General features: G+C 40.8%; 1 protein-coding gene across 4 annotated transcripts in view; it reads left to right on the top strand.

Annotated features, from left to right (window-relative positions):
* Positions 1-4,055: 4,055 nt before the first annotated feature.
* Positions 4,056-15,851, top strand: part of LOC138967575 (ceramide kinase-like) — an 18,441-nt gene continuing 6,645 nt past the window's right edge. The window contains exons 1-10 of one of the 4 annotated variants that reach the window (XM_070340155.1): positions 4,056-4,191; positions 6,585-6,785; positions 8,050-8,301; positions 8,750-8,872; positions 9,603-9,666; positions 10,278-10,423; positions 10,902-10,976; positions 12,156-12,302; positions 13,138-13,225; positions 14,430-14,467. In XM_070340155.1, the coding sequence (XP_070196256.1) occupies positions 6,602-6,785; positions 8,050-8,301; positions 8,750-8,872; positions 9,603-9,666; positions 10,278-10,423; positions 10,902-10,976; positions 12,156-12,302; positions 13,138-13,225; positions 14,430-14,467 (1,117 nt within the window). In that variant the 5' untranslated portion in view covers positions 4,056-4,191; positions 6,585-6,601. Of the gene's footprint in view, positions 4,373-6,584; positions 6,786-8,049; positions 8,302-8,749; positions 8,873-9,602; positions 9,667-10,277; positions 10,424-10,901; positions 10,977-12,155; positions 12,303-13,137; positions 13,226-14,429; positions 14,468-15,851 lie in introns of all 4 variants that reach the window. The other 3 variants (XM_070340154.1, XM_070340156.1, XM_070340157.1) reach the window with 3 other exon arrangements.

A 15,851-nucleotide genomic window follows, 5' to 3' on the forward strand; every position in this document is an offset into this window, starting at 1 on the left:
GAATGGAATTGGAAGTTGTATGAACTCAAAAAGAGCATATGTATCTTTGGTCACAGTGACACACACACACACCATACAGTGACAATTAATGCAGGGCCGGACTAGGGCTACCAGGGGGGGGGGGGGGGGGGGTTATGGGGGTTGCGCAACCCCCCTCCCCCCCCTAAATATGTACCTCATTTATTTAAAAAAAATGTATTATTGTTTATTTTATGCCGTTTCATGCAAGGAGCGACCATTTTCCTATCTCAGAATATGACCTACCCTTCAGCTTAAGGGGGCGTCGCCCCCTGACCCCCACAAGGGGCAGAGGAACATCCCCCTGGACCACCATTGGCAACCTCCCCCCCTCCTCTTTGCTTAGTCCGGCCCTGTAATGTACCAACATTCACTATCTCACTCAGTCTCAATTCACACAATTTGACACAAGAAATATTCCTATTTATACACATGCATATATTTAATCAATAAAGTAGATACATTCTCAAACAAAGTTTCAACATGTTGCACCCAAATTAAAGCATAAATTCTTGTGACATTTAATCTAATTAATTAATTAACCGGAATTAATCAATGCTTTAATTTGGGAGTTTGAAATTTGTCGCAATAATTTCTTGGTCAAGTTTATTTACATTCTCTACTAAAGAGCTTTACAGTCAAATCCAAATTTCCACACCTAACCTATAAAACACAACATTCCAAATGAAATGAAAAAATCATTCTCTTGGCTCAGAATTGGCGTTGAATAATTGTAACACAAAGCGATTTACTGAAAATGTTACTTGTCACTCACTTCAACACTGTCGCCAAGCCAGTCTAAACTGCAGCACGCTGCTTCGGGGGGGGACTTTTTCCTTTACACTTTAAATCCAAACACCATCAGCTGCGTAGAAAAATCACTGAAAATGCTGACTCAAAGTCAAAGTCAAACCTTAACCAAGCTGGCCTCCAGGCTCCAGCACAACAACCTTAACCACCTGGTTCACCTCGTTCTTCGCGAGGCACCACGACTCGGGAAGCTGCTGTACATCATGACACAGTTCTTCAAAGTTGTAGTTGCAACAACCTCTGGCAATTCTGGTGCGGGACGGTATGTCTGAAAAAAAGCAGAACAATAAACCCTAAGTAAAACTAAATTTCTAGAGAAATAAGTCTAACTGTCCATACAAATAGCTGGATGATAGCTAATTAATGGCAGTTGATAGACGTTTGAAGTTGAACGATTTGGTGGAGAATAGGTCGACAAGCTCTCTGAGCTCCGGTGAAAGGCAGAAAGAACAAGCGTTATGCAATTTAGAAGTGACAATGAATTTAAAAACAACAGAAGACATCAAGCATATATATCAAAACAGAATTATGCTAGAGGGGAGAGAAAACAAATATATTGCACTGATCTTTTTGATGTGTTGATCTGACTTCAGTTCCTGCACCATTTTTAACTTCCATGCATGATGTAGTATTCAAATCAATCAATGGTTCAGTTATAATATATCACTTATCGGTTATTTCTTGAATATCTGTTGTTCCAGTTCTAAATTTTCATAGTCTTTTACATAGATCTGTCAATATTTTTACTTACTTTTGGCAATTCTTGCAGTTTCTTTTGTGGTGATGCTGTCATCTTTTCAGCGATTGAGATGTCGGTACTTTCCCCCTGAAAAAACAACAACAATGGAATAGAAAGGGTATCTATAAATCTACAGCCGAATTTCTAACATTCAGAAATTGTTCTGTTGCAAATTTGTCGGTTCGCTGAGCTAAAATAGTGGCCGATGTGAGCGAGATATCTGCAGAAAAACGATCTGCTGATCAGCTTGCGTGCACAGCTTCGGATTTACCAGTGTGTCAGATGCTCTCGCGTTTCAAGTGTTAAAAACAAAAATAATGACGTGCCGTCCACAATCAATCTTTATTGTTGATTCACATGACTCATTTCAATCATCAGCAATGATCTTTTTGTATTGCTTTGTTTGCTTTTCACATACCTCAGCCACAAACTCCACCTCCCCTTCGAAATTCTCCTTCTTCTCCATGTGTTGAAAGACTGCACCGGAAGTAAAGTTACTGTCAAAATCGTCTTTTCCGCTTTCCGCTACTTGGTGAGCGCGCGCAACGAGTTGGCGATCCCGTCAATACACATCTATGGTTAGACGGAGAGAAAAACGTTTTACACGCGGTTAAAAATACATTTAATAAACTGCTGGTTAGAACAGGATCACTATCGGTACACGGAGCCGCTTGACTCACAGTTACCCTGTGAAATTTTGGACCAGTAGCTTGACATCACACGAGTTTGATTTTCATGCATACGTATTAGGCACACAAAAAAAATTAGGTCTGTTTACGGTAACATAGGGTGAAAAAATAGGGTCGGTAGGTCGGCTTTTTTTTTCCTTTTTTTTTTCTTTTTTTTTTTCTCCCCTCTCTATGATGTTTCACAGTTCATTTCTTCTCATCAATCCCTGTTTTTGCCCAACATAACTATAAACAGTACTTTGAGCTTACCTCCCTTCTGTCGTCTGCTGTTTGAGCGCAAACAGCTCTATTTTGGATGCGTTGGAGTGGCGCAGTGGTTAGAGCGCTTGCCTCTCACGCTGGAGGTCGTGGTTCGTCCCCCACTCCGGGGACAAATACAAATACATGATTTTTCTGAGCGCTCTCCAGTCCACAAAGCTGGAAATGGGTTACTGAACCTGTTCAGGGACGGGGAAGGCAAAGGCAGCGAGGGAGAGGAGATGGGCACCGCCCTCATAAAAAGCTGGCCCCCAGAAAAGTGGAGATCTCTAACATCTCTCTCCCCTACGACCAGATGGTTATGGGAATACCTTTACCTTTACCTTTTTTATTTTTTTTATTTTCAGACGATCCAAAAAAAAGATTAGGGTCGGGCCTAAAAACTAGGGTCGGTCGGGTTACCGTAAACAGACCTATTTTTTGGGGGGCCTTAGTACTGTAGAAAGTAGTAAAGCCATTTTTGTGCAGGTCTCCCACATGAAAATGTGTAAATGTTGGGTCCTAAAAAAATACACAGCGCGGCAGAAACTTCTTCTAACACTAAAGACTGAAGCATGTCAATGTTATGATTGGAGGTGTTTCTGTACTGAATTAAAAAAAAAAAAAACACCCAGTGTTATTGATAGCAAAGCCTGGTCGTACAATAGCTATAGAAGATTGTCAAAGTCATAGTTATAAGCATTACATAGCTGTAGAGGATGAGCGAAAATTAGTGACAGAGGAAAACAAACACACATGTAAATGAATAGAACAGAACGAACAGAAACTCAGGGTAACAAAAGTTCACGGGGAGATAACACAGCATTACCACCGCCAATGAAGCACTCAGCCGCTGTACAAAAATAGCAAGTTGAAAGGTCACTAACACGAGGAGGGGCACACCTGCACGCGGAACAAACGCAACCCTCTTCAGCCACAAGTAGATCATCTACAAGTAAATATCATCCATTGGCTACAGTAGACGCGCGGTGATACATACCTGCGTATTCATACCTGCGCCCTTTGCCAGCTTTTGAGCTTTTCAACGAGCTGATGTTACTAAAAAAAATAGAATAGGGAGTTATGGAAAACTGTTCAGGGAAAGTAACTCACTGGTGGGGTGCAAAAGCAAACAAGGCATTCAGTCAGTAGGCATTCAGTCATTAGGCATTCGGCTAATAGGAATTCGATCAGTCCTCCGAAGCAATCCATGTTTCCACGTGTTTTGTCCACGTTAACGTGTTGTTAACTGGAAGTTCATTGTCCCCCAACAAACCAGAAAGAACAAACCTTCACCGTGGGTCTGTTAATAGACTCTATCGGTATTCCAAGCTCTCGTAATCTCTCGCAAACTTCAGAGCATAGCAAAGCATGCGGTACAGCGATCTCGTGCGAGCTGCACAAGCCAAGGTTCGAAGTTCTCGCGATGTTCAAAGCATAACAAATAGCGTGTATCGCGAGAGCTGCTCAGATACCGAAAAGGTATATTATGCTGGGTCACGGGGTCCTGCAAGTCGTGAATAAAGGGAAGCAACCGGTTTCAAGCGGCGTGTCGACAGCTCTTGATAGGTCTATACAATGAGTACTTATAAGATGATCCACTTGTGTCTCTAGCTTACTCTGGTTCTGCAGAGCGCCTAGATTCAATCAAGGCACTCTCGCTCGCCTCCTCCTCTCTTCTTCCAAAACCGTGGGCTGGTATGTGCAGTTTTAGCCGGCTGCTGTTTTTGCAGCTGAAATCCTCGAGCAATTTTTGCCGCCATTATCTGATTTTGTCGCGTCCAGGCTCAACCAGGAAGCACACAGTTGGTCTGGTTGTCTAATTTTGATGTGAATGGGAGCTTTGCGGTGTTTGTGATTATACTGCAGACGACATATAGTGAGTACAACTGAGATATTGAGTTGTACATGTCATGCGCTGGTTTGTGAGTGTGAAAAAACAATATGTGTGAACATCTGGCTCTATTTTGAGTTAAAAGTGTGAACTTCACTGTGCAGCAGTCCAGCCCACTTTTTCTAACTAGGCCTACACTCTTCAGTGTGAGAGGTTATAGGCCTATGTCTCAAAGAGCAAGTTGTGCATAAAGATATCGAACGGGGGTGGGGACAAGATGGGGCAGAGGTTGGGGGAAGAGCAGTTGGAAAGCAGTCAATCACATGCACATGTATGCCCACTTACAATTTCTTGAACAGTTATTGTGTAGGCGTCAGAAACAGGTAAACGTACACTGTATCAGTGTATGCATACATCATTTACATACATGTACGTATTACTCGGTCTGTACGAACAGTTTACTGAAAAAGGACAAAACTGTCCTAAGAATTAAATTGTATAAAATGTGTGGGAGAGGAAAATGAGAGTGAAAGTGTTGAGTGTCTTGAAGAAATGTCTCTTTAGCAATCATGTTGTAAACATACATGTGGAACAATCTGCCAGACTCTGGGCCACTGCTTCCACAGCCAACAGCTTCAACAATCGACTGGATGCACACTGGCATAATCTGTCCTTAAAATATGACCCAGATTGTCAGATCTTCACATAGGCTTTTTTATTTTTACACCGTCGCAAATTGTCACCTTTTTTTTCTCATCAACTTTGGAAAGGTGAATATATAGGCCCTTATACGGGTCTCAAACACTGATCAACACAAGGTGGTGGTTTTCACTTCTTCTTCAGCGTTCGACGATCGTGGTTTTCACAAAATGTTGGGATACATGTGTGAAGTGTTTTGAAGAAATGATGCAGCACTATACAACCCAAGATAGCAATTACAGTAATACTAATAGGATGGTTATGAATGAGTGTCTTGAAGAAGTGATCTATGCGCTACAAACCATGGTGGAAACGTATTACTATTAGGATGGCTATGAGTGTCTTGAAGTTCTATAATGCATCACCACAACTCAAGGCAATTTAGAAATTAGAGGTCATTCAAACTCTGTCACTTCTTATGTGTGACTACTGAGGAAATACAGAATGTCGAGAATGAAGTTTTGTCTCGGTGACTTAATCATATCATCAGAGGAAAACAACTTGTAACGTCACTGCCAGGCTTAGCATGTATTGGTACTGGATTGTATCTCATTAACATAACATTCACCGTGCTTCTTGGGTCGTAGACGACCCCGAGCTTCACAAAAGTCTGCAAAGAGGCATTAAAGAGTTTTATCATTATTCGGATGGCCTTGGTTGTGTACGACCCATACTTTTTAAGTTGAATCCTTCTTCTTAAGTATGGGTCGTACACGACCCACATCATCAGGACTGTGTAGTCCAAAGCATGATCCGGTGAAGGTTGAACTTAAAGGCAGAGTAAGCCTCCCGTAAACCATCACAGATACGGTCAGGCTTTTACACACAGTACAAACACCCTTTCATTTAAACACTCACCGATTGAGAACATCCTAGGTGCCCTCCGTAAAGAGCGAACAATTTTCAAAGAATTTATTTTTGCGTGGTTTATCTTACCCCTGAGCCATCGTGAACCCGTGTGATCCAGTTTTCCCTTTTCACAATGCCGTCGTCATAGTTAGTCATTTGAATGCGACTCGACGTGAGCTTATCTACAATAGCACGTTTTTTATGCACGAAACAACGGCTGTGGTTCACAAGAACTCTAGCGATGGATTTTGACTGTTGAGAGCAACGGCGATTTGCACTGATAAACCGCCGTCGTCTGCTACGACCCTTGCGTGACCCTGCTTCCGGGCTTTTCTTTTTTTAAACTTTCACAACTTCGAATTGTTCTGATCTTGTCTTGATGAAAAACGAATTCTTTTATGATTAAAGAATGTTTGTGTAACAAGCTGTCAATTTATTATTTAGATTTTAAAAGTTAGGTCTAGCGCAAAAACGAGGCGCCGTTGTTGTTAACGGAACAAGTCTACGAAAATAAATTCTTGGAAAATGTCTCACGCTCGACAGAAAGCAGCCAGGATGTTCCCGTTCGGTGAGCGTTCAAATGGAAGTATGCTTGTACTGTATTTAGACGCTCGGGGAGCTCTGTGATGGTTTACGGGAGGCTTACTGTGCCTTTAAAGTCAATTTAATTTCAATTTTTTTCTTCGTGTCATACACTGCACTGATACAGTTGCAGTTGATGACGTCATGGCGGAGGCGAGACATTCACGGACGTCCGGCGCAGGGTTTGGGGATGCTGTGGACGGCACCTTGCTGCTGACAGGGGAGGTAAACTGCAAGGGCAAGGGGCATCAACTCCATCTGACTCACAGAGGACTGCGCCTCGTTCCGTCAAGTGACCCGACAGATCGGGCAGGCGCCACTGCTCCCAGTAAGCATGCCTTTCCCCATGTTTTTGTTTTTACGTTCTCGTGTTAAGTGCAAATTCAACATTTCAATGTCATTGTGGAATTTTTGGGTAACTCGATTCTGGGCAATTTTGATGTTATTGTGCTTTAGACTAAATAAGTCATTCTCCATGAGAAATATTCTCTGAATAATGATTGACAATCCCCCCGCGGGTTAGGGGGAAGAATTTACCCGATGCTCCCCAGCATGTCGTAAGAGGCGACTAACGGATTCTGTTTCTCCTTTTACCCTCGTTAAGTGTTTCTTGTATAGAATATAGTCAACGTTTGTAACGACTTTAGTCAAGCAGTATGTAAGAAATGTTGAGTCCTTTGTACTGGAAACTTGCATTCTCCCAGTAAGGTCATATATTATACTACGTTGCAAGTCCCTGGAGCAATATTTTGATTAGTGCTTTTGTGAACAAGAAACAATTAGCAAGTGGCTCTATCCCATCTTCCCCCCCATTCCCCGTCGCGATATAACCTTCGTGGTTGAAAACGACGTTAAACACCAAATAAAGAAAGAAAAAATGATTGACAATACATGATTTAACATTCTTTTATCTTTCAATCCATACCAGGAACGAATATCAACACTATTTCATTAAAAAAAATATTCAGTTTTGTCCTTCTCCTGAAAAGCTGTTTAAAAGTAGTTACACAAAGATTCCAGGACGACATTGGTTTTTTCCAATTCCAAACAGCAGGACAGTCCCTATGTAAACTGGCATTGTGCACATTTTCAAGAAGTGGTGTGCACTGCAAAAATGGAATTCATGTCACATACTTCCCCGTGATTTCTTGGTTGTGTGTTATGATGAATACTTCTTCTTCTTGTCGTTCGCTGTTAGATCGTCAGTCCGGACTGCAGGGTGAACTGATGAATACTGAAAGCATTGATGCACCGCACGGAGGGGTTGAGACACATTGCTCACTTCTTCTCCTTAAAGTTTTTAATTAAAACAAAGCAAAAGATGGAAATAACTCTGTCAGGATTTTTCAGCGGTGTGGCAGAGTAAGAGTCCCTTTTACTGAGCCAAGCTTTCAGTTTCACACCGCTTAAAAATCCTGATTTCCGAACATCGTCCATTTGGGATGAATTTGATCTGTAAGAACTGACCAGCCATATTTCCCCATTGTTAAACCAGCGCTGACCAGCCTCATTTCCCCAGATTTTGATATTTCTTTAAACCATGTGTGTGCATGTGTTTTATCTTGTTATTTCTTCAAACTGTGTGTGTACAGGTGTAGCAGTCGTGGACGTGACGTGGAGAGATGTCGTGTGCGCCTGTGAAGCACCTGTCAAGAAATCCAAATCTCTGCTCAGACAGTCCAATGCAGAAGTACCTGACAGCTCTCAGAGCAATGTTTTTGTTCTCCACTACATTGACAGAAACCAAAAGACCAACAAACTCAGGTGTAGAAACGTCACGTTAGAAGCAATGCAAGGCCATGCAGACAGATGGATCACACATATAGAGGAAAAACGCAAAGAAGGTAACTGACAGTTCAGTAAAATGTTGCTTGTGTTTTACGGTAACTCATTTTAAAATTTATCGTTCAAGGGTTGTTTTCTGCTTGCTGTTGTGTCTTCGGCTTCGATGTATGAACTTGCAGGGACTACAAAGCGATTATAAAGGCTTCATTTAGTTTCCAAGTTCTAATGTACTGTGTGCTAAGTGAATTCTCTGGGGGGGGGTTTAGCTTCCAAGAGAGGCCAGAAAACTATCTTTGAATTTGATAAATGTTCCTCTGTTTTAAGGCTCCCTCCTTTTTAAGATAAAAGATAACATTTCATATAGTCCTGTGAGCTTACCTTTATGGAAATTCGGGCTGCTTTCTAACTGGAAAAAGCTGCCACACAGACCTGATTTTCTTAGATTTGTTGGTGGTCTTTGAAAGAGGCCTGTACGGTACATGCAGCTAATGTACATTTGTGTTGCAGGCAAACCAGAGAGACTGCTGGTCGTTATCAATCCCATTGGTGGCAAGGGAACAGCTCGGCAGACATTTGCAAAGCGTGTTCAGCCCTTGTTCCTTCTGGCGGGCGTAGAGGTGATTGTTAAAGGTAAGCATTCTCCTTTTCATGGCTGGAAGTGAGGGTGTTGATTAACTATTACTTTTGACGGCTGGAAGTGAGGGTGTTGATTAACTATTACTTTTGACGGCTGGAAGTGAGGGTGTTGATTAACTATTACTTTTGACGGCTGGAAGTGAGGGTGTTGATTAACTATTACTTTTGACGGCTGGAAGTGAGGGTGTTGATTAACTATTACTTTTCACGGCTGGAAGTGAGGGTGTTGATTAACTATTACTTTTCACGGCTGGAAGTGAGGGTGTTGATTAACTATTACTTTTGACGGCTGGAAGTGAGGGTGTTGATTAACTATTACTTTTCACGGCTGGAAGTGAGGGTGTTGATTAACTATTACTTTTCACGGCTGGAAGTGAGGGTGTTGATTAACTATTACTTTTAACATCCCAAAACAGAAAGACTGCTAATGTTGCAAAATTCACAATAAGAAAAAAACGAAAATTGTAGGTTATTGGAACGTTTAATTATTGACAAAACAAGGCGTTACATTCACATTTAAACTTACAGATTTCTGATCTGGAGAGCCGTTCTAAACACATTGTAAAACAAAAAAATCTAATCGGGAAGATGTATGTATGAATTTATGATTGTGCATGTACATGAATTTGGCAAGTGCTTTTCAAAACGGGTACATTCTCCAGTGTGTGTATGGTCTAAGATTTGGAAGACTGATTCTATACTTTATAGCAGAATCTGTTTGCAGTGACAGAGAGGGCAAAGCACGCTGTAGAAATCGCCAAAACTTTTGCAGTCTCTTCTGTTGATGGGTAAGTTCTGTATGTATAGAGTATTTATCATTTACGTCATTTTGTGTTTTTCCATTCATCTAAGGTCACATTAGTTTTAGTATAATAAAAATCAGAGCATTTAGAATTATAACTGTAACCCTTTCATCCAAAAAACACAAAATAAAATGAACCTTCTGAGTTTGCCGGTGTTCTTACAGGAGTTACATCCAACTAATAAACATTTAATATGCAATGAACATTTTGTTGAAAGTATGACTTGAAATCAAATACAAGACCAGAACTTTCGGTCATTTAAAGGAAAAGGTCTTGTTAACAGTTTTGTTTTGTTTCAATGTTGCTGAAGCACCAACCTTCAATGTTGAAGTAATAGACTATGTTCAGAAATAACTTAAGTTTTTGCTTGTAAGAGAGTCAATTCTCTTGTTTTTAATAAGGCAAACTTTCTCATGGGGCACTATAGGCCAGTCACTAGCGAGGTGTGTGTGTGAAAAACGTGAACAAGGATCACATGTGGAAAGTTTGCCTCACTGAAAGCAAGAGCATTCACTATTTCACAACCCATACTAACCTGGCAGAGTTATTTCCGGAGTTTGTATATTTTCCCCAAATGTCATCCTGTGTGATTTCAGAGTGATCTCTATGGGAGGCGATGGTCTCTACATGGAGATCCTACACGGCCTGACGTTACGAAAACAAGAGGAGGAAGGAGTTGACTACAACGATCCTGATGCCAAACTTATTCCGCCCACAGTGAGAGTCGGCATTATTCCTGCAGGTAAAGTCGTTCACATCTACCTTCAGTGCTTTACTCTCGGAATCGCTTTATTTGATGATTCAAAATTGCAGTTGTAAAATCTGAAAAGAAATAACCGCATAAACTTACAGTTGCGATTGAGGGGGGAAAAAAAATTCTGTATGGAAAAACTAGGAGGTACTTGAAGAAATATTATTTTGTTTTTTTAGTACAAATCTTGAAATATGAATTGAGGAGAATAAAAAGTTGCACTCGCAATTTAAAGTCACTTTGTTGACGCGTCGTCTACAAGTAAAAGTAGAAGGTTGTTTGATGGCCTGTTAAACCTGGATGTAGCTTTCTACCAATGGGAGAATTTTGTGTTTTGCATTCTAGTTGTTAGAATGTATCTTGTATACATACTTGTGAATGTATTCACCATTGAGTTGCTAGAAGAAGAAATATTTATTCGCCACGCAAAAAAGTTTTTGATGCAGGTAGACATTAATTTTGTTCACAGGCACTGGAAACGGAGTCAGTGGATGGTTTAACGGGGTCATTGACATGGACACTGCAACCCTCAACATCATTAGAGGTACGTTGGAACAAAGCCCTCAGATAGGGATATCATCAAGTCTGGAAGCATTAAGTCTTTTATTCAACTGCCCCCCTACACATCATTAGAGGTATGCTGGCACAAGGCCCTCAGATAGAGATAAATGTATCATCAAGATGACTTCCTGTGATATGTGTGAATAGATGGTTTTTGCAGTGGTTAGTGGCACTTGCATTGATGACAGTTCTTGTGACTGTCTTTGTGCATATTAGATTAAAAGAGTTCTGCAACCTACTGTGCTAAAGAGAGGTTATCCAGTGTAACTTGGGAGATGCTTGGGTTTTAAAATATGAAGAATATCAATATGTTTAGTTTGATCTGAGAAAGCGTGGTTAAATAGCCATGGTGTAATTTGCCATGCTGTTTAACTCATTGTCTCCCCGGTACGGATATATCTGAACCCACTCACATGGCTCTATCTGACCAGGTACGGATATATCTGTACCCACTCACATGGCTCTATCTGACCAGGTACGGATATATCTGAACCCACTCACATGGCTCTATCTGACCAGGTACGGATATATCTGAACCCACTCACATGGCTCTATCTGACCAGGTACGGATATATCTGAACCCACTCACATGGCTCTATCTGACCAGGTACGGATATATCTGTACCCACTCATATGGCTCTATCTGACCAGGTACGGATATATCTGTACCCACTCATATGGCTCTATCTGACCAGGTACGGATATATCTGTACCCACTCATATGGCTCTATCTGACAAGGTACGGATATATCTGAACCCACTCATATGGCTCTATCTGACCAGGTACGGATATATCTGTACCCACTCATATGGCTCTACCTGACCAGGTACGGATATATCCGCTCAAACTGTTAGCTTCAGTCGTTTCCTGTAACGTCCATCTAACGCCTGCATTCCAGCGTGTTGATACACAGTTACTACACAGTTACTACAATTCTGAGTGACCTGCTGCAGTACAGCTGGTCTCGGCTAAAAAAAATCTTGGTCAACATAGGTGGGGTAGAAAGTGTTGAGTATTGAAACAATTTGCTGATCTGAATGGGGCTTGTGTGTGTGTGTGCTGCTGCTCTCCAGAAACCTACCCATAGATACTGAGACTGAGCAGGGTTAGAAAATCAGTTTGATCTTGTGTGCCTAATCACAGCCTTTTGTTATGTTGCAGGGGAGATCAAACGGACAAACATTTTTTCCATTCATGAGCCAGAGAAGCTCATACACTACGCCGGGCTGTTGTTTGGTAATGGTTTCTTCTCCAAACTCATCAAGAGAACCGATGAACTGCGATGGATGAAACGAGCCAGATACCCATGTGTGTGTGTAAAATATGGACGATGACAGAATTCTGGTGAAGTAGTTTTAGTTTAGTAGCAGTCACAGGACGGGCGCAGTGGCGTGGTGGTAAGACGTCGGCCTCCTAATCGGGAGGTTGTGAGTTCGAATCCTGGTCGCTGCCGCCTGGTGGGTTAAGAGTGAAGATTTTTCCGATCTCCCAGGTCAACTTATGTGCAGACCTGCTAGTGACTTAACCCCCTTCGTGTGTACACGTAAGCACAAGACCAAGTGCGCACGGAAAAGATCCTGTAATCCATGTCGGTGGGTTATGGAAACACGAAAATACCCAGCATGCCTACTCAACGAAAGCGGAGTGAGCTGACTATGCTCTCAGAGTATAGTGTAGGGAACCCAAATGGGCAAACGAGCTCACACGTAACCAGAAAATTCTGGAACGCTGAAAAATTCTGGAACGCTGAAGTAGAAGACGAAGCAGTCACCTTTCTTAAAGTGTTCCACGCGACCATGATCATACTGCTCGTCTCGTGACTTGTGTGCAGAGTACACAGTTTACGCTACGCTTTAAGTAGCCTATTCATCTTGTTGCTCTCAAGTTTTTGACTTGGGTCTCTAGCGGCGCTAATCGATTATTATCACTCAGCTTGAAGCAACAACACATTATTAAAAGATTATACAAAGAATGGTTTTTGTTTTTCTTGCCCTAGCAAGGTCTCAAAGAACAATGACTGTCTCGATATGTGTAAAATTTCCAATTTTGGTCAAAGATACCAATAACGGGTATGAAGGGAAAATGTTGGGAAACAAGGTCTTGCAGCAGAGGCTTCTTTGTACATGTACTCTTGTGTGTGCAGATGCAGTGCTGGGATCTGTTGTAGGCAAAAAGAAAATTCTACAATTCAACATTGATGTTCTCAAGAAGGAAGGAGGGCCAAATACTAAGTAAGTGGGTTTTTTTGTGAGTTGATACTTTACTGTGCTTTTATCTTGATTAGTTATTTATTCTACCATACTTTGAAGACTATAAGGCACAAACTTTTTCTTTGGCTTTGACCCTTGAGCCCTATTGACCGGTATTCTCTCTTATTCTCAACATTCTCTTGGCCATTATTTCATGAAGCTAAAACAGCAAATATATTTATTTTATGAAAGGTGAGTCGTATAAGCATTTTCTTTTCTCGTAACCTTAAAAGAGGAGGTTGTGTGCTGCACAACAAAACCCGTTGTAGTCAGTCCTAAAAATATTATTATTCATTTAGTTGTGAACTTTTTTTGCATTTTTGAGTCACTTGAGAAAAAGTGACTATGTAATCGGTCAGTGTTAGTCTGTCCGGCCGGCCGGCCGGCCGTAGACACCACCTTAACGTTGGACTTTTCTCGGAAACTATCAAAGCGATCGGGCTCATATTTTGTTTAGTCGTGACCTCCAATGACCTCTACACTTTAACGATGGTTTCGTTGACCTTTGACCTTTTTCAAGGTCACAGGTCAGCGTCAAAGGAAAAATTAGACATTTTATATCTTTGACAAAGTTCATCGGATGTGATTGAAACTTTGTAGGATTATTCTTTACATCAAAGTATTTACATCTGTAGCCTTTTACGAACGTTATCAGAAAAACAAGGGAGATAACTAGCCTTTTCTGTTCGGCAACACACAACTTAACGTTGGGCTTTTCTCGGAAACTATAAAAGTGACCGGGCTCAAATTTTATGTGAACGTGACTCATTGTGTTGTGAATAGCAATTTCTTCCTGTCCATCTGATGCCTCATATAATATTCAGAACTGCGAAAGTGACTCGATCGAGCGTTTGCTCTTCTTGTTGCTTATTAAGCTTGTAGAAGTTCTTTTTTTCTGATGAATTGTAAAATGTACAGAATGTTAACAGATTTCAGTTGAAAAGGAGATGCTTATTGATGGTTGAAAGTCCTGCTGTTAGAAATGGTGCATGAAATAAGAAAAGTATCATGTTTGAAGTAGGTTTGAGATGTGATCTGAGAGACAAGAGATGTAGAAATAAAGTGTTGCAAAATCATGCAATCTGGAGATCTCAAGAATGATTTCTGGAGCTTAGAAAATGCAGTAAGTCTCATGTCTGACTACATGATGCATGTACCTGAGTTTTACATTCTTTCTTCATTTCAGGGAAGGCGAAAAACCAGCAGCAGAAGCTTCAAGCACAAGTATGTATACATTTTTTGGCAAGGACAGATAGTAGATGGTTTAATATAGCTTGACGTGAATTTTTCTATTTTCTGTCTTCGGCACTAATGTTTCTAAAAAAAAAAGATGTAGAGTTTTGTTGGTGAATGTATAGTGATCCTCCCTTCTCTTGAGGCCTCCACAAATCTAAGAGATGCATATCTTAAAGTGCTGTTCACATGGCAGACTTGCAACTAACGTTTTCCTAACTTTCAAGCGATTTTAGTCGGTGGCAAGTCAAATCAAAATCGCCGCCCATCTAAACAGCACAAACTAGTTTTAAGCGGCGATTCGCGGCAGACTGTACCATTCGGGATTGTCCCGTCGTCTTCGTTGTTTTCCGGAGAAGGGAAGTAACTGCATTAGTGTGGGTTGGCTAGAGCTAACCAATGAGTAAGTGTGATAAGAAAAGTCTGCGCAAAATCTTTGACAAGTCACGGCCGAGTCAAGCAGTGCTCAACTGAGTTTTGGAGTTGCTGCTGGAGTGGAATCTAGCCTAAATCGTACCTAAATCGCTGGGGCCGTTCACATGGCAGACTTTTCGCCGACTTGGCCTCGACAGCTCGGGGGAAAATTTCAAATGACTAAAATTGGGGAAAAGTTGGTTGCAAGTCTGCCATGTGAACCACACTTAAGGGAGAGGGAGTCTTTACCCCTTCACTGCCGAGGCATTGGACACTCTCTGTGCGGTCCTAGTAATTAGTAATTTACACTTAATTTCCCATTCTTTTTTTTTCTCTCCTTAGTTTGATGAAGGATTGCTACCAAACTTCACAGAAATGTTTGAAAAGCATTACTTTTTATTTAAAAAATATTCATTGGTGAAAAATAAATCAGAAAATGTTTGTTAAATAAAGAAAGAAATAAACAACAAATGCGTAAGGCGAAATGACTACATTTAGTCAAGCTGTGGAACTCGCAGAATGAAACTGAACGCACTGCATTTTTTCACAATGACCGTAGTCCGCCGCTCGTGCAAAACGCAGTGAAACTGACGAGACTGTTTAGGGCAGAAGTGGTTTCGCTGTGCTGCATAGCACGCTTTTCTGTACCTCTCTTCATTTTAACTTTCTGAGCGTGTTTTTAATCCAAACATATCATATCTATATGTTTTTGGAATCAGGAACCGACAAGGAATAAGAATGAAATTGTTTTTAAATCGATTTCGGAAATTTGATTTTGATCATAATTTTTATATTTTTAATTTTGAGAGCTTTTTTTTAATCCGAATATAACATATTTATATGTTTTTGGAATCAGAAAATAATGAAGAATAAGATGAACGTAAATTTGGATCGTTTTATAAAAAAAAAAATTAATTACAATTTTCTGATTTTTAATGACCAAAGTCATTAATTAATTTTT

Source organism: Littorina saxatilis, linkage group LG5 (genome assembly GCF_037325665.1).
Source record: "Littorina saxatilis isolate snail1 linkage group LG5, US_GU_Lsax_2.0, whole genome shotgun sequence".
In the NCBI taxonomy this organism is placed as follows: Eukaryota; Metazoa; Mollusca; class Gastropoda; order Littorinimorpha; family Littorinidae; genus Littorina; species Littorina saxatilis.